This window comes from Epinephelus fuscoguttatus, linkage group LG6 (assembly GCF_011397635.1).
Source record: "Epinephelus fuscoguttatus linkage group LG6, E.fuscoguttatus.final_Chr_v1".
In the NCBI taxonomy this organism is placed as follows: domain Eukaryota; kingdom Metazoa; phylum Chordata; class Actinopteri; order Perciformes; family Serranidae; genus Epinephelus; species Epinephelus fuscoguttatus.
The window spans coordinates 8,727,166-8,746,569 of NC_064757.1; the positions used below are offsets into that span (position 1 = coordinate 8,727,166).

The 19,404-nt window shown below is 39.2% G+C and overlaps 1 protein-coding gene across 4 annotated transcripts in view; it reads left to right on the top strand.

Moving 5' to 3' along the window:
- unc5db (unc-5 netrin receptor Db) overlaps positions 1-7,951 on the top strand; it is a 282,084-nt gene extending 274,133 nt beyond the window's left edge. For all 4 annotated transcript variants that reach the window (XM_049579875.1, XM_049579874.1, XM_049579877.1 and 1 more), the window contains one exon: positions 1,067-7,951. In XM_049579875.1, the coding sequence (XP_049435832.1) occupies positions 1,067-1,328 (262 nt within the window). In that variant the 3' untranslated portion in view covers positions 1,329-7,951. The remainder of the gene's footprint in view (positions 1-1,066) is intronic.
- The last annotated feature ends 11,453 nt before the right edge of the window (positions 7,952-19,404 follow it).

Here is a 19,404-nt window from a genome sequence, read left to right on the forward strand (position 1 = left end):
AAACACATCAAAGAGCCACACTGTTGCACCAGCACATTCTCACTCCGACCTTGTCACATATCGACGTTTCGTCATGGACTTTCCATATTTGGATATGACGTGCAAGGTACCCTGGGTGTGTTTTTTTTTTGCGGTGCGTTTTGCCTGTTACATGTGTTGTCTTTTTATAAAATACATTTCCATTTTCACAGGAAATGTACAGTTTGCATACAGTCTCTTTCAAAATAAACCACTACATCGGTACAACACTGCAAATGGACATTCTTTTCTTCAACAATCAAAGCACGTGGTTATGTTTTGCCAACACAGACATGGTTGGGTTTAGGCAACAAAAGCATGTGGTTGGGTTTAGGAAAAAAGAACAGAGTTTGGCTTTACAGTCACACAGGAAGCAAACACCAGCCTCCTGGGTGAAAGTCGTTGGTTGTTGGACCCATACGCATTTCCCCCTGACACCGCTTGGTGCCACTATGTATCATGCCAATATGAGAGGACAGCTTTTTTTGTTGGTGTCTGACGCCGGAAGTCACTGCCCAAGTGGCAGGTTTCAACGACTTTGGCGTGAGACCAGGTTGGTTGCACTGGGTGACATGTTCCTTTCTTATATGTCAACACACTAGTTTTTCTTTGACTCAAGCCTATACACACCACCCTGCCCACTACTCATTAAAGCATCAAATGTGTATTAATCCACAGTTGAAAATAGTTCCCACCAAATGCGTTAATTCTTACCGTTTATGTTTGCTAAAAACTACAGTGCCCAGCTGCTTCAGGGAATTGCTTTCTTTAGTCTATAAATGGGATTTGATGTCAAAAAGAAAAACATAGAATAACATGAGCCTTATCCTTTAAGGTCTGCAGTTTACTTACCTTGTTTTCTGTGCATCAAAGTCACACTATATCTATCATCAGTTTGGCTCATGCCTTTTACGAGATAAATGCATACATAATCAGCAAGGATACACTACATATCTGAAGCCAACATTAAACATTTCCCTGTGTTCTGTCCCTGAAGTGACCTCTTCCTGTGCTGTTCATTAATCCAGCTTTGTGTGCTCCTTTCCAGAAACCTGGGTTATTTTGCAAAGCAGCGGAGCCCGTCGGCAGTCATACTGAGCCTGTGGGAGGCTCGCCACCAGGACACTGCTGACCTTGACTCTCTAGCCAGTGCCCTCGAGGAGATTGGCAAGATTCACTCCAAAAGCTCCCCCAAGGACCAGGATGAGCCGGAGTCTGACTTCAATCACATACAAGCGGGCAGTGTATACGCAACGGGCAAACTAACAAATCAGACAACAGAGGACTCTGCTCCTGAATATACAGGCTGAGGGGAAAGAGAGTGAGTGAAAGCTGACAGACTAGGGCATATATCTGTGTACGCACACGGCCAGTGATAGACAACACACCACGGCAGTGCGCTGGAAGGTCACAAGGTTGTGAGTGCACAGTGCGAGCAGTCAACATGCCGACCAATTACAATAGATGGAGGTGAGCCGGTACCTGCTGTGGATCTACCCCTCTCTTTTAAGAATCTGTCTGAGGATGGACTGTACATTTTTTCTGCCTTTCCACTCCATTTTAAGTTAATTTTTAATTTATTCGTTGTTTCATGTTAAAGCTGCCCCTCTGTATATTCATTTTTCAGGTCAGAGGGTGAGCGGGTTATATCCTGAACTTTGATGCATATTATTTTCTGAATTTGTGTTAAATTAGATCCTTTTTATCTCACTTGGGACTGTCACTACCACCTCCCCTCCTTTTCCCAGTGGTCCACCCGGCAGCTGGACATATTTGCATACAAGTTCTTATATGCAAATAAGATGATACAACTGTGGCGTCATTTCAGAGACACATGATCAGATTTCTTATTTTTCCCCACACCACATCCCTGTGTCAACGAGTGAATGAGGACTTCGAAGCTACGTTTTTTGGCGTCCAATATTATATTTTTAAAAGGAAGCTGCTGATTGCTTAAATGTTGTGATTGTGAACTTTTAAAGCCAAGTATCTTGACATTTGCCCATTTTCATCTCTCAAAAAAATCTAGTCTATGGGAAGATAAAAAATTCTCATAGACAACCAGTGTTGTATGATCATTTATTTAAAAAAACAAACAGTTAAGAGAAATACAGTATCAGCCCCAGTTTAATCATGAAGGACAGCACGATCAGAGTGTGACCTCCCATGTGTTAACCCATAAGGGAAAATGATGGTTGTGGCATAATGTGGCAGAGTGAGATTTCTAACCGTGGCATTGCAGTTCATTACAGTTTCCTCCACCAAGCGATAGAGAGGAAGGAAACTGTAAAACATCATTTCCTGGCACGGCAGGGAGCGCATCGCCACGTCTTATCACCCAATTCCCACCACTAACACCCGTCACACAGACCTCATATCAGGCCCTGACACACCCGATTGCCCCCGCCACCCCCTCACCCCAAACACATGCAGACACACACACTGACATTTCATGGCTACAGAGGTCATGTGCACATTGAGGCTGTGTGAATTTGCATATTGTACAACAAAACAAAAAAGGAATACTGATGGTCACGGTGTCAGAGATACAACATGCTGTCACTTTTCTGTTCAAACAGCTTGATCTCATAGAAATGCATCAAATAGTCATGACCTCTTAACAACACATAATGTGGTGGTGGGCATGAAATTTAGTGAAAATTTAGTGCTGGTAACATGAAAACAACGGCATTGCAAAGTCAGTCAGAATCTTTTGTTGTGATGGACACATGAATTAGTATAAGTACAGAATAAGAATTAGTATAAAGAGCGAGAAAGTTCATGTAAGGTGGCCAAGGGGCTATGGCTAGGTCAAACATGCATGGACTTTTAACCAGGAGACTTCTGTTTGTGTCACATGTCAACATATTTTGCTGTTTAAAAAACACTACTCAACTAAATACAATCATTTCTTATTTTCTTTGATATTTTTGTCATAGACGGATGATACAAAGATGACCGCTGGGTAATACATATGTTGATGCTGTCCGATGTAAAGTCTTTATTTGATCATGTGATGAGATGCTAGGATATATGGAAATCTGGCACTGGTGCCCGTCATGACTAGCTTACATCACTGAAGGGATCCTTTTCATAATGTCGTCAGACTAGTCCAATAACAATCTGAGCCATGTTGTTCCCATTAGTCACTTAGACACAACAACATTAAAAATATGGTCCAGGTAGAAAAATACTAAAGTTATTCTTTAACCAAGTTTTTCTTCTTTTTATTATTATTTTTCTCTAAATCTAACCAAGTCTTTTTCTTTCCCTGAACCTAACAAAACTGTGACCATTTGTAAAAGACTTTGCATTGGCATGGTTTATGTGTTGCCCGCATGTAATTTTAATAAATTTTGTGCTCACTACAATGTAGTGCATTGTTAAGAAATGCATTACATGTCCATTTCGGGTATTTCTGTGAGACTGTGTTGATTCAAATCACACTAAACACACATCATACTGACAGAATGATAAAAACAAAAAAGCTTGCTGACCATTACATTGACAAAAATAAATTAATAACAGCAACATATCATTCCAGAGACAGTGTCCTGGTTACTCTGGAAAATCCACAGAACATACTGTTAACAGTTTTCTATGGGGAAAACAGCCCCACAAATGAAATTCCGTTTATCTCCATTCTACTGGGGTTTTTTTAGGTAGAAATCTCAGAGGCAGATATCTTAAAACTTGGACAAATAGAATTTTAAGAAATATATTAGTACTCTGATTTTTAAATATGCTAGGCTAGGCTAAACTACACAAGGCTAATGTATACTCAAATAGAGGAGAGCTAGTCAGTGTGTGAAGCTGTAGAGGCAGGTTATAATTGTTCACTTCTAAAAAGAGCTGACTTACAGCAGCAGGGAAAAGACTGACTTTTCTGAATTCTATACACTTAATCACACATCTGCACCTTTGTGTGGAGTGTTCGGAAGGGTTAGCTACAGGGAGCTTCATCCCATCTGTGACCCCAGCACTTCTCTTTGATTCTGTGTCACAACACTACACAGACTTCAGGGGGGAAGTTATTTTTCATGAATTTACATGTCTGTCCTCCCAAAATAATAAAATGTTTGCCTGGGGTAAAACCACCATATAACACAGACTCCATTTGGCCACTGCCTCTTCTTTCTGTAAGCTAGCAGAGTAGCCTAAATGTGCATCTAGCGAGGAAGAGCAGCATAGCAGAAGGACACAGTAGGTGGTTATGGATTTAAACATTCGTTTGCCCCAGGAAAAACATTTTGTCATTTTAGGCAGACTTCAAATGCATTTGGTAATACAAGTGACTGCTGGATAACAGGTATAAAATAGCAGTTTTGCATAGAAAACACTACATTAGCTTGTGACCAAGTCGTTTCAGTGAGGGTATACTTAAGCATTTGGTGTAAAACACCCTAAATGGCTGTTTTTAAGTGTTGTTAATCACTGTTAAAATGATCAAAAAGATGTTATTTGTGACCTGTAGACTATGACATGATGCCATTTTACTTGACCTACTGTTTCACTACAACATAGGCCTTATTTTGGCCCTGAAAGGGCCCTGTGGCCCTAGTTTCCCACATTTTCTGCCTATATGACTAATGGGAACAACAGTTTTTTTAAAAGTAGTCCAGTACTGAGCAAGAGAGCTGCAGCGACAAAACAAGCTACAATCTACAGTGGCATGCAAAGGTTTTGGCACCTCTGGTCAACATTTCTTTTACCGTGAATAGTTCAGTGAGTATGTAACTGATCTCCAAAAGGCATGAAGTTAAAGATGAAACATGATTTTCAACACTTAAAGCAAGATTACTATATTCAATTTTGTTTAGTACAATTTTAGAGTGAAAAAGGAAAGGAGCACCATGCAAAAGTTTGGGCACCCCAAGACATTTGACTGACAACATTTAACAGGGTGTCAGACCATAATTAGCTTAGTCAGACTATGGCTTGTTCACAGCCATTGTTAGGAAATTTCAAAGCTTTATAAATACTCTGACTCCTGAAACCTTGTCCCAACAATCAGCAGCCATGGGCTCCTCTTAACAGCTGCCTAGCACTCTGAAAACTAAAATAACTGATGCCCACAAAGCAGGAGAAGACTTTAAGAAGATAGCAAAGTGTTCTCTGGTAGACACACCTTAAAATCCACAATGGACTACCTCAAGAGGAGCAAGCTGAAGGTTTGCCATGGCCCTCACAGTCCCTTGACCTAAACATCATTGAAAATCTGTGGATGGACCTCAAAAGAGTAGTGCATGCAAGACAGTCCAAGAATCTCACAGAGCTAGAAGCATTTTTTCAGGAAAGATGGGTGAAAATCCCCAAAACAAGTATTGAAAGGCTCTTGGCTGGTTGAAGTCTGGTTACAAAAAGCATTAAGAAGCTGTGATACTTGCCAAAGGGGGCACAACTAAGTAATGACCATGAAGGGTGCCCAAACTTTTGCTTCAGGCCCTTTTCCTTTTTTGTTCTTTTAAAACTGTAAAATATTTAAATTTAAAAAAAATCTTGCCTTAAATATTGAAGAAATGTGTCATCTTTAACTTTTTTTTTTTTTAACCTTCTACTTTCTTACTGTAAAGACAGTTTTGACCTGGGGTGCCGAAACTCTTGCATGCAACTGGAACCATGCAAGGCATGTTCACACCATCCGTTTAAGTCCACTTAAAGTATGTGTTTTTGCCACTGACATGTTAAGATTATTATTCTATGTGTCTGACTACTTACTGAAAGCATCCTTACAGAGACAGGCCTTTTTGTTAAAGAGTAAGATCCTTTTCTTCAAACCAGAAACAGCACCGAAATCACCATCACCAAACCCACCAGACTCCATTTAGATAAAGAGTAAATTCAGTGTGTAAAGAGCGGGCATATTTTTACATCTAACTCAGTGAATTAAGGGTTTAATTCAACTAAGCCAGAGATGGCGATTGTTGGAACTGTGGAAAAATAAACCAAAATGGATTTTGTAGGTTTTATGTTGTTGTTAGATTTTGAATGAAGTGTGTTTTATGATGATAAAATTTAAATTTTATTTAAATGGAGTCTGGTGGGACTGGTGATAGCAATGTCAGGCTGTTTCTGGTTAAACAAAAAGGATCTTATCTATACAATACCTGTCTCCATAGGTATACTTTGCATGAGTTGTCAGAGACTTACATTAACAATCTGAACATGTCAGTTGCAAAAAAAACGCACATTTAGTAGACATAAATTGATGGTGCAAACATGCCCTGAGTGGTACATTGCAGCCTGTTTCGCCACTATGTCGGCATCAAGTCTCTCAAAAATTGTTGTTCCCACGAGTCACTTAGACACAAATGCATGAGAAAATAGGTTCCAGGTTGAAAATACCAAACTTACCCTGAAAGTAAAGATGAAAAAACACCCCCTGTTTTTCCAATACAGCAATGACTCTTGCTTTTCCTCAAGGTGAAGGCTTTTATTTAAATATCAGCGAACCCTGTTGATTGAGTCTTGTGTACTTTCTCGCCTGTACTTAAATTCAGGAAATGAGCTTACTAATCACAGTACCTGGAACCATGAACAACTATACAGTATGAGTAATGTGGTACAAATAAAAGTGAAGCCGTGGAGCTGCACTCTTCCTCAGACTTTGTCGGTAGCAACCAGTTGAGTCGGTCTTTGCTTTTATCCAGTCCTTAGTCTATAGTGCTCACAAATCCTACGCTGTCTCCAATCTTAGTGCTGATACTCTAATCTGTATAGAGTCAAAAGCAGTGGATTTTTGGCACAATGTTGAATACTATAACAAAATCAGAGGCCATTTCTTCATCTTCAGATTGGTACCTCCAACCATGACTGACTTACATAATTGCCAGAATTAACCTGCATAAAGCTGGGTACAATTCTTGCTGTCAGCCAAACAAACTCAACCCACAATTCCTTGTCTATGACTGCATTTCCCTAACATTTCTATTTGAATTTAAATTCTGCTGGCTATTTTTAAGATAATAGAGCTGTGTCTATTTTGAATATGTCCCTCAGCAGTTTATCAGGAATGATATGATGACTTTGAATACATCACTGAGTATTTCTGACCTGACATATGTGAATGGCATCATCTTGTCATGATAAAGAAGCATTTTGATTTCTCTGCATCATCTCTATGCATTTCTAATCAAATTCCATCCATATCTTTATGTAATTTAAGCTGGTACGTGAAGAATGTGGAAGGTAATTTTTTTTTTTTTTTTTTTTTTTTTTTTTTTTTTGGTTACTCAATATGATTGTTTCCTTAATTGTGACTAACTGGATTCTCCTTTTCATTCCTGCAAGCAAAGAGTGTCAAAAATGGAAATGTGTGCTTTTGTAACGCTTAGCAGAGGCTTATGTTGCATCAAGAGCATCCTGTCTGTGCTGTACACCCCATCACACATAACAATCGCCTTCAATCCGGATGTGTTTCAGCTGTGTCCACTGTATCCCACTAATGTGTTGAAATTTTGTTTTGTTTTTTAAATGAGCTCACACACACACACGCACCTACACAAAAACGTATTCTCACTATGTATAATGCTTTGGTGTAAGACTAACCCTGTATCATGAGATTAAAAGTTCACTGTTGCGTCCATGACCTTTCTGTCACCTGAGTTGGTCGGTCCCATGCTCTTTTTTGCTTTACGCATGGCCTTCGGCTTCATATCACTATTCTTGTGCCTTGTTTAACTACTGTAAATGGTGAATGTTGTAAAGTACAGATGCGGATGAAAAAAAAAACAAAAAACAATTAATCATACTGACATACATTTAAAGGTATTAGTTGAAAAAGTATTTAAAATTATAATATTGACTAGGCTGCAGAGCTTTTCTAGTGCTGAACATCTATGTTTGGTAATGCCAGGGCAGCTTTGTGGTATATTGTATCTATAATTATGGACATTTTGGATGTTTTCTGTACAGTAGAATTTGCAAATGTATATGCAGCCTTTTGGAAATAAATGTACAGTTGAAAGATCTCAGCTTGTCTTAACACTAGTTATTTTGCATCATGTAGTGAAACTATCCATAAATTAATCATCAACAGTTCGGTCAGACATTCAGGTGTGTTGTGCTCATGGCGGCTAATGTAGCCTTGTGCCATTTGCCTCATATATAGATGTTTAAGGGGGGAACAAAGGGGGCATGTCCCCTGCACTTTATGAAAGGTCTGAAAACTAATATTAAATTTTAAAACAAAAAAAAGACAACTTAAAAGAAACTAAAAACATTACATAAAACAACGATTAAGAAATTACAAAAGCTGAAAAAAAAAAGTTTAAAAGAGGTATCAGCATCTATTACAGTGGAGTTTTGAGTGTCAAGTTTAAGCATTGTAAGAGAGGTACATTTTGGCAGACAGGGGCGTAATTTACCAGAGGACAGAGGGGGATGTCCCCTGCACCTTTTCAAAGGTAGGTATTGGACCCCTTCTACAGTCCAAAAAGTAACGTTATATATATATATATATATATATTAAAAAACAGGGTTGTAGGATTTACTTATCCATAGACTGTGTATGACCTACAATACGTCTGTCAGCATGCTCCCAGTTTGGAGAAGCACGCAGGAGGACTGGCAAGGAAGCTAAGATACAGTATGCACCGCTGTGGACGGGGTCAGCAACAAACCATATTTTAGCCACAAAAAAAATACCCTCAGTTTAGTGTACACTATATTTAGAATATTTTCACCTTACTGTCAGACAGAGATTTCTCACTGGGGAAGTGAAGCTGTATACTTCTTTCTTCAAACCCAGACTCTATTGAGAAAAAGTCGGCGCCGGCATTTTCGTGCAGTTTACAAGCTGCTACACCTCTGTGAACAACGTCTTCTTCCGGTTTCAAGCTGATCTTCTGATTCAATGGTTTTTGGGTCACAGCAGTGTTGTTCTATTTCTCAAGATGTGTAACAGCTTCCCCCATCTCTTAACAGTGAAAATACGGATTGCCAGAATCATACATGACAGAAAATCCCATCAGTGGCAGGGATAGTGTTAAACACTGCTGAATAAAGGAGCTGCTGGTCTACTGCTGCCTGATCAGTTAGTTAGTTTGCGTCATTGCATGACAAGCGAGCTAAAATGACTGTTTTTCTCAACGGAGTCTGGTGGCTTTGATGAGAACATAAAGGCAGAGTGCTAAAAATACTCTTAACATAATTCTTTAGGTGGCTACAATATATTTTGCTGCTGCCACAGTCCACAGCAGTTGCCTAGAGTCCTTGTTGCCACTCTGAATGCTTTTCCAAACTGGGGGCATGCTGACAGACATGTACTATGTGTAATATGTATGTGATATACTGACTATGGATCTATACTGTACAACTCACCTTCCAATAATCCAAACTGTCCCTTAAAGTAAAATAACTTGCATTTAAAAAGTTGACTGTTTGAAAATTCTCTAGGCTCTGGTTTTATAATAAGTATGTGTTTTGATATTCATATTGCTTTAAGGTGTAGGGCAGGTATCAGGGCACAGTTGTTGCAAATTTGAACTAAATCCAAGCAATAGGTGGAAAATCACGTGATATTAAGTTACCCCAACCATCTCAAGAGTGGTTGTGTTTTGTTTTTCGCCGACAGGATGACTCAATATATCAATCAGTTTCAACACTTTTTGCTGTTACGACCATCCATGTCATGAAGGGGACATATTAAAATTATGGAAAAGACATGGTCGTGTTTTATTCTACGCCCCCTTCTCTGTGCCTGTACTGTGTGTCCATCCCACCCACCTTTCAAACAACCTGATCTCACAGAAATACGTAAAATGACCACGACCTCTTAACACCACATTCCGTGGTGGCAGCACATAATGGGTTGAAATTATGTGCCGGTACCATGGAAACAATGCCAATGTAAAGTCAATTAGGATCCTTTTTCGCGGCGGACACACGGATTCCCTGATTCAACAACGTCCTGTATACACACAAAAACACTAAAGTGTTCTTGATATTAAAACGGCATATATATTTCTCTGTCATAATTTCCCACCAATAATAATAATAATGATAATAATAACATGATAATTCGCCTGTACGAGATATTTGATATATTCAGTAGATTTACTTTTTTACGACACTATTTGACAACTTTACAACCGGAGCCCCAAAAACGGCGTTTCTAGAGAACTATCTAAAATATCTGAAATTAACCATCATCCTTACTTTTTCTTAACATATTTCATCTAGGTGCAGTGTCATTACTAGTTCAGCTTTACTACATATTCAGTAGATCTATCTTTTTACAATCCTATTTTACAACTCTATTTTACGACTCTATTTTACAAGGCCCAAAAACGTTGTTTCTAGCATATTAGCTAAAATATGTTGTTGTTGCCTTGCGGACGAGAAAAGGGGGAGCGCACATTTCCGGGAGGGCGTGTCCTTTTCAAAAATGCAAGAGGCGTTGCTTTTTCTCTGGTGTGTTAAACACACTTTAGAAAGGAATGTCCCCAGACTATCAGAAGGCGGAGATCTCTGATTGTCTGGTGGCGAGACTAACAACTATGTTGCTAATATGTATCAAACTGCATGGCGCGGTCCAAGGGAATTGTAGTTTTTAAAAAATATAAGTGTTTTTCCCAGATTTGGAAGTTGTAAATACTGAATTGAGAGTCCACTGTGGGCTTTAAGGGAATGGTAAACACACTTGTGTAATCAGATTTTAAATATCTAATTTCTAAATGGGTGAAAATTAATTTTATCCATATTTTACCCATATCTGACAGCACCCCCAGTTGTTGACTACACTCACATGACAGCTGAAGTCAAGAGCTCGCTATAACAGTTGGTCCCATGTCTGTACCCCCTTTCCTTGCTGAGTTCTAAGCCCTCAAACATGCACTGAGGTCAAGGTTCAAAGGTGAATGGCTGAAAGCAGGAGCCATGCAGAATCTTCACACTGACATATGTTACTCTCCAGGTTGAGACCTTTCCAATGATGTTTTTGGTTTAGCTCTACGACAAAGTTTAGATTTTTTCATTTTTTGGACACAAGCCATGCCAGGTCTAGTTTCAGAGAGCACACTGAAAACCCAGTGTATAAATAAAATTAAATACATTTATTTTATTTTATGGCCTTGACATTAACCTGTCATATTGTTGAGTTATAAAGGACACCTCTGTGTTTTTGTGTGTATACAGGAATTGTTAAAGATATCACTGAGGAAAATGAGGTTGACGAGATGTTGTTGAATCAGGGAATTTGTGTGTCCACCACGACAAAGGATCCTAATTGACTTTACATTGGCATTGTTTCTGTGGTACCGGCACGTAATTTTAATTATTTTAATTAATAATAATTAAATAATTTTAATTACGTGCTGCCACCACGGAATATGGTGTTAAGAGGTCGTGGTCATTTCACGTATTTCTGTGAGATCAGGTTGCTTTAAAACCACATTTCTGCCTCTGTCAGCATATGTGTGATAAGCTCACTTCTTTTTAATTCCACACCCCCAGATTTTTTTCATTTTCAGATTTGTCGTCTTCAGACCAACACTGGCTCAAGTAACATCAGCTAAAGACGTTTATCAGACTTCGCACCGCTCCCTTGGGAGAAACTGAGGTCGTCATACATAAAAGCTTTTTGCTCATGTGCAGTAGTACTCCTCAGCACCTGTAAACAGACTTTGATACATAAAATCACTGGTGTTCCTCTTTAATGTTGCCTTAAAATGAATAACACCTCACTGAGCTTGCACTACAGCACATAAGGAAAGCATTCCTGCTTAGACCAAGTCAAAGGAGAAAAACATTTCACCCTGGTTTGTTCACTCTGGGGGTGTTACTGTCACCATCTGCAAGTTCAATCAATTAATTCAATTCAATTCAATTCAATTCAATTTTATTTATAAAGCCCAATATCACAAATCATAATTTGCCTCACAGGGCTTTACAGCATACAACATCCCTCTGTCCTTTGGACCCTCACAGCGGATAAGGAAAAACTCCCCCAAAAAAACCCTTTAACAGGGAAAAAAAAAGGTAGAAACCTCAGGAAGAGCAACTGAGGAGGGATCCCTCTTCCAGGACGGACAGACGTGCAATAGATGTCGTACAGAACAGATCAACATAATAAATTAACAGTAATCTGTATGACACAATGAGAGAGAGAGAGAGAGAGAGAGAGAAGGTGCCCGGTGTATTATAGGGGGGTCCTCCGGCAGACTAGGCCTAAGTCAGCCTAACTAGGGGCTGGTACAGGGCAAGCCTGAGCCAGCCCTAACTATAAACTTTATTAAAGAGGAAAGTCTTAAGTCTAGTCTTAAATGTGGAGACAGTGTCTGCCTCCCGGACCGTAACAGGAAGATGATTCCACAGGAGAGGAGCCTGATAGCTGAAGGCTCTGACTCCTGATCTACTTTTGGAGAGTTTACGGACCACAAGTAACCTGCGTTCTCAGAGCGCAGTGTTCTGGTGGGATAATATGGCACTATGAGCTCTCTAAGATATGACGGAGCTTGACCATTTAGAGCTTTATAAGTTAACAGTAGGATTTTAAATTCAATTCTGGATTTGACAGGGAGCCAATGCAGAGAAGCTAAAACAGGAGAAATATGATCTCGTTTCTTAGTTCCTGTCAGCACATGTGCTGCTAAGGGCTAAAGGAATACAAGGCTCAATAGAGCTTTGACTCTCAGTCAGCCTGGCTACAGTGCTGAAAAGGTTATTCTTGTTTTCTTTTATTAATTCTGAGTAATAGTTTGCTCTGGCATTGCGGAGGCCCCTCTTATACATTTTGAGACTGTTTGTCCAGATTAAACGAGATTCTTCCAGTTTGGTTAATCGCCAATTCCTTTCAAATTTTTGTGATATTTGTTTTAACTTACGGGTTTGAGAGTTATACCAAGGAGCGAACTTTCTTTGCTTTGTTAACTTCTTTTTAAGAGGAGCTACAGAGTCAAGTGTTGTTCGCAGCGAGCCTACGGCGCTATCGACAAAATGATCAATTCGGGAGAGGTTAAAGTCGGCACGAGAAACCTCTGTTACTGAAGGACTTGGTATTGAATTCAACGACGGAGTAATCATTTCCTTAAATTTTGCGACAGCACTATCTGATAAACATCTAGTATAGTAACTGTTGCTGAGTGGCGTGTAATCGAGTAAAAAGAAATCAAAAGTAATCAGATAATGATCCAATAGCGAGGGATTCTGTGGAAAGACTTTTAGGTTATCAATTTCAATTCCATACGTCAGAACTAGATCGAAGGTATGGTTAAAACAGTGAGTGGGTTCATGTACACCCTGACTGAAGCCAATGGAGTCTAATAATGAGATAAATGCGGTAGCCAGGGAGTCATTATCAACGTCGACATGAAAGTTTAAATCGCCTACAATAATAACTTTATCTGATTTAAGAACTAAACTGGATAAAAACTCTGAGAATTCAGATACAAATTCAGAGTACGGGCCAGGAGCACGATACACTACAACAAATAAAAGTGGCTGCGAGGTTTTCCAGGTCAGATGTAAAAGACTAAGAACAAGACTTTCAAATGAATTATAGTCTAGTTTAGGTTTAGGGCTGATTAACAGACTAGAGTTAAAAATGGCTGCAACTCCCCCTCCTCAGCCGCTGCCTTGAGGAATATGGGTATTATTATGACTGGGAGGAGTGGACTCATTTAGACTGACATATTCATCTGGACACAGCCAGGTTTCAGTGAGACTGAGTAAATCAATATGATTATTTGAAATTAATTAGTTTACTAACACTGCTTTAGATGATAGAAACCTGACATTTAACAGTCCACATTTAATTCTCCTGTTTTGTCTTTCTGTCACAGAAGAGGTTTTAATTTTTATGAGGTTGTTATGCACAACTCCTCTTTGTTTAATTTTAGATTTAGATAATTTAGGTGGTCGGGGGACAGACACCGTTTGTATAAAACTATGAAAACTATGGCTGGGTAATTGCACTAGAAGCGTATAGGACTGCGACTCTGAGTCCTGATCTCAACTCTGGGTTGTCAGGGATTTGAATTACTAATAAAATTTGCCAGGTTCCTAGAAATGAGAGCATTCATCCAAAGTCGGATGAATGCCGTTTCTCCTAATAAGACCAGGTTTTCCCCAGAAAGTTTGCCAATTATTAACAAAACCCACATCGTTTGCTGGACACCACCTGGACAGCCAGCGATTAAATGATGACATGCGGCTAAACATGTCACCAGTGGTCAGATTTGGGAGGGGTCCAGAGAAAACTACGGAGTCCGACATCGTTTTTGCATATTCACACACCGAGGCAATTTAGTGACCTCCGATTGGCGTAACCCGGTGTCATTGCGGTGAATAACAATCTTACTGAATCTATGTTTAGCTTTAGCCAGCAGTTTTAAATTTGATTCAATGTCGCCCGCTCTGGCCCCAGGGATACATTTGATTATGGCCGCTGGTGTTACTAACTTCACATTCCTCAGAATAGAGCTATAAGTGCTTAAACAGAACTAGTGTGGGTTAAGGACTTGAAGTAGATGTTAAAGCAACTGAAGTGAGAAAGCAGAAAGCAGGCTAGTAGAATCAGAGATATTGGATAAAGTAAGATACGCCACTCAGCTCACTTCCTGATTCAGTGACGTCAGCGCCACGTCCCCGTAGGAGACTTGCGGCAGCTCTGAATGTATTGTCATCAATGAGGAAAATGAACGTGATCACAATTTATGGTCAACTCTTTCGCCCTATAGTCACTAAAGTAAATATTGGGTTCATTTTCCACAAGCCACACATCTTACCAACATTCTGACACTAAAGCTGCATTTTTTATCCGCACAGATCAAGAGAAAGTTAACTTTGTTTGAGCCCTGTCCGTCTCAGAAAAGAAGTTCTAGCGAGATCTCGTGATCTTGATAAAAAGGTGGTAAAATCAGGCTCAAAATCACAGTTAGCTTACAAACAGTTATTTACCACTAGTTATAAATAAAAAATGCCCAAGCTTTGTGCAGCAATAGGCTACAATAATAGGAAGAATGTATTTTCATTCCCAAAGGAAGCAGACAGCCAGCTGTCATGTCAGAGATACTGGATGAGAACCTCACATCAGAGATAACGTTATGGATCCAGTATCTCTGCTCATATTCCCCAGCTAACATTGTGTTTGCCATTACTGAATACCTTAGGAGTTGTGTGAAATATTTTGTCAATGTGTAATTAATAAAGGTGTGAACAGTCAGCTCAGCCACGGCACTGAGCTGACTGTTCACACCTAAACTCAGTCAGGCTCTGATTGGAGGGAGAGCTAACCACACCCAGTTAGGAGACAGGAAGAGTAACTGTTTTCTTAACATTGGATAAGCCTATGGTGGGGTATCTCCTTTATCCAATATCTCTGGTAGAATTCACTAGAGCAGTACAGAGACGCTGTCACAGAAACACCGGAAATGACACAACTCTCTTACCTCAATACGTCAGCACATCAGAGCAGTCCACAATTCACAGGAAACAAGTTCACTGATCATATGAGTGTATGAGTCATGCATCAGTTATGTGGTACAGTGTACTATAGGTGTGACCTACTATGAAGCATGATGAGAAGTATTGCATAAACAGTGATGATAATACTGCATCAAACAAACCCTGCTTTGAAAAGAAAGACTTGGATGTGTGGTTTGTGGGTGGATCATGGCCATTCAACAGCCATACAAGAACAAACTGATTCAACCCTGTATCTCATGTTTGAATGGCACAGTGACACATTATTTCTTAAAACACACATAAAAAAAAAAAAAAAAAAGCATCATGAGAAATAACTGATTTTCTCTCACATGGCTGTCAGGCACTTGTGCTAATAGAGCTAACGGCTAACATTAGCAACATAGCCAGCTAGGTTCATTTATGCCAATACAGGACACTGATGGCATCAGCTAGATGCTGCATTTGTCACAACACTGATAGATAGCATCAGCTTGGTTTATAGAAAAAGACCTGTTTTTTCATATTTGTAAGGGATGAGCACAGAGAAACATTAACAGGTGCAGAAGCAGTGTCAGACGTACTGTAAAAGTGTACTGTGTAGCTGAAGCTAGTTTCCAACACCAGTCATTTAATAATCGGTAGTTAAAGTAATCATTAAAATTACATGTTACAGTTTAATATCTTGAAATAAGTGTTTATGATAATCAAAAAACAAGCTCACATATCCATGACAGCATACACACAAACATTCAAACAGACAAATGAAACAAAACAGAATGAAAAACATTTAATCATAATTTAGGCCCAGTTATTAATTTAGAATTACGGAGGCATGTACACAACCATGATGGGATACTAGCCAATGCGTTCGGTTACAACTCCCTACTGTATGTTTTAATTTATGTGAATAATGTATTACTGTATGCTAGTTGATGATTTTAACATCTTTAGCCTGTTGGTAGCAACTGTTTGCTGTGTTTGGTTCTTTTAAAGCTGTAGCTGGTAACTTTTATAAAAATAACTTTTTGACATATTTGTCACTATATCCACACAATAGCACATGAGACAGATAATATGTGACAAAAATGGTAGTTTATGATGAACCGCTATGTTGGGTACAGTCAAACCAATACGAAACGCCACCCATAAGTTGGACAAACTTTCTAATTTTACAAATAACAGTACACTAAAATATGTTTTGAAAAACATTTGAGAAATAGACAATGCAGCAACTGCAGCAACATTTGATCAGTGCTGCCTAGTTGTTGTTGTTTTTCTTGATCAAAATTTTATTTCAATTTTCAAATTAGAAAAAAAAAAACATGAGTGAATAATACCAAGGCACAGGGTGTGTACATATACAATACACACAGAAAATAAAATAACTTAAAAATAAATAAAAATAGTCAAAGTATATCTACAAAAAATACTACTACGGGCAAGGGCATTGGTTGACGACTCACCAACATTCAACACACACATGGTACAAGAGAAGAAGAAGAAAATATACATATATATATATATATATATATACACACACACATACACACACACACATATATATATATATATCCTCATACATATACATATATATACAGTACAGGCCAAAAGTTTGGACACACCTTCTCATTCAATGCGTTTTCTTTATTTTCATGACAATTTACATTGTAGATTCTCACTGAAGGCATCAAAACTATGAATGAACACATGTGGAGTTATGTACTTAACAAAAAAAGGTGAAATAACTGAAAACATGTTTTATATTCTAGTTTCTTCAAAATAGCCACCCTTTGCTCTGATTACTGCTTTGCACACTCTTGGCATTCTCTCCATGAGCTTCAAGAGGTAGTCACCTGAAATGGTTTTCCAACAGTCTTGAAGGAGTTCCCAGAGGTGTTTAGCACTTGTTGGCCCCTTTGCCTTCACTCTGCGGTCCAGCTCACCCCAAACCATCTCGATTGGGTTTAGGTCCGGTGACTGTGGAGGCCAGGTCATCTGCTGCAGCACTCCATCACTCTCCTTCTTGGTCAAATAGCCCTTACACAGCCTGGAGGTGTGTTTGGGGTCATTGTCCTGTTGAAAAATAAATGATCGTCCAACTAAACGCAAAGCGGATGGGATGGCATGTCGCTGCAGGATGCTGTGGTAGCCATGCTGGTTCAGTGTGCCTTCAATTTTGAATAAATCCCCAACAGTGTCACCAGCAAAACACCCCCACACCATCACACCTCCTCCTCCATGCTTCACAGTGGGAACCAGGCATGTGGAATCCATCCGTTCACCTTTTCTGCGTCTCACAAAGACACGGCGTTTGGAACCAAAGATCTCAAATTTGGACTCATCAGACCAAAGCACAAATTTCCACTGGTCTAATGTCCATTCCTTGTGTTTCTTGGCCCAAACAAATCTCTTCTGCTTGTTGCCTCTCCTTAGCAGTGGTTTCCTAGCAGCTATTTGACCATGAAGGCCTGATTTGCACAGTCTCCTCTTAACAGTTGTTCTAGAGATGGGTCTGCTGCTAGAACTCTGTGTGGCATTCATCTGGTCTCTGATCTGAGCTGCTGTTAACTTGCGATTTCTGAGGCTGGTGACTCGGATGAACTTATCCTCAGAAGCAGAGGTGACTCTTGGTCTTCCTTTCCTGGGTCGGTCCTCATGTGTGCCAGTTTCGTTGTAGTGCTTGATGGTTTTTGCGACTCCACTTGGGGACACATTTAAAGTTTTTGCAATTTTCCGGACTGACTGACCTTCATTTCTTAAAGTAATGATGGCCACTCGTTTTTCTTTAGTTAGCTGATTGGTTCTTGCCATAATATGAATTTTAGCAGTTGTCCAATAGGGCTGTCGGCTGTGTATTAACCTGACTTCTGCACAACACAACTGATGGTCCCAACCCCATTGATAAAGCAAGAAATTCCACTAATTAACCCTGATAAGGCACACCTGTGAAGTGGAAACCATTTCAGGTGACTACCTCTTGAAGCTCATGGAGAGAATGCCAAGAGTGTGCAAAGCAGTAATCAGAGCAAAGGGTGGCTATTTTGAAGAAACTAGAATATAAAACATGTTTTCAGTCATTTCACCTTTTTTTGTTAAGTACATAACTCCACATGTGTTCATTCATAGTTTTGATGCCTTCAGTGAAAATCTACAATGTAAATAGTCATGAAAATAAAGAAAACGCATTGAATGACAAGGTGTGTCCAAACTTTTGGCCTGTACTGTATGTACATACATACACATACACATACATTCTGTTCTGATGTAATGCAACTCAATAATCGCAGCCACTATTGATAAATTTAAGACAATATGAGATATATATTCTTATACACAAAACTCCTTGTGGTCATTGAAACAACTTGTGATCACATTGCCCGAACCTAGAACAACAAACAAGTAATAACAGCAAAAACAAACAAACAAACAAAGACACACAAAAAACAACAAACAAAAACAAAACAAAAAACAAAACAAACAACTACAAAAACAAGGCCTGTATGATTGGGCAACAATAAGTATTCAAAAGAGAAGATTATAGAGAAGATGACGTGTTCAATTTTTGAATATGATCAATGGCCTTGGAACAGGTCAGAAGGGAGTCAGATTTAGCACCGTTGATTCTGGCAGAAGATCTTTCAAGTAAACAAATATCAAAAAAGAAATTAATCCAAAGTCTCCTCAACGGAATGGTAGGTTCAAACCAGTTCTTAATGATAGATTTTTTAGCTGCAGTTGAAGCTGCCATTAAAATTTGCTTCTCCTGAGGAGAAATATAAACATTAGGGTTGAACCCCAATAAATAAAGAGCAGGACAGGTGGGAAGAGATTTACCGATAATGTAACTAACAGTGATGTTTATGTATTCCCAAAGAGACTTAATCATGGGGCAGTGCCAGAACATTTGAAGGTAACCCCCTCTCACAGGATTCAAACAGTTGGGACAAGAATATCTGCTAGTTTAAGTTTAAATCTGCGCTC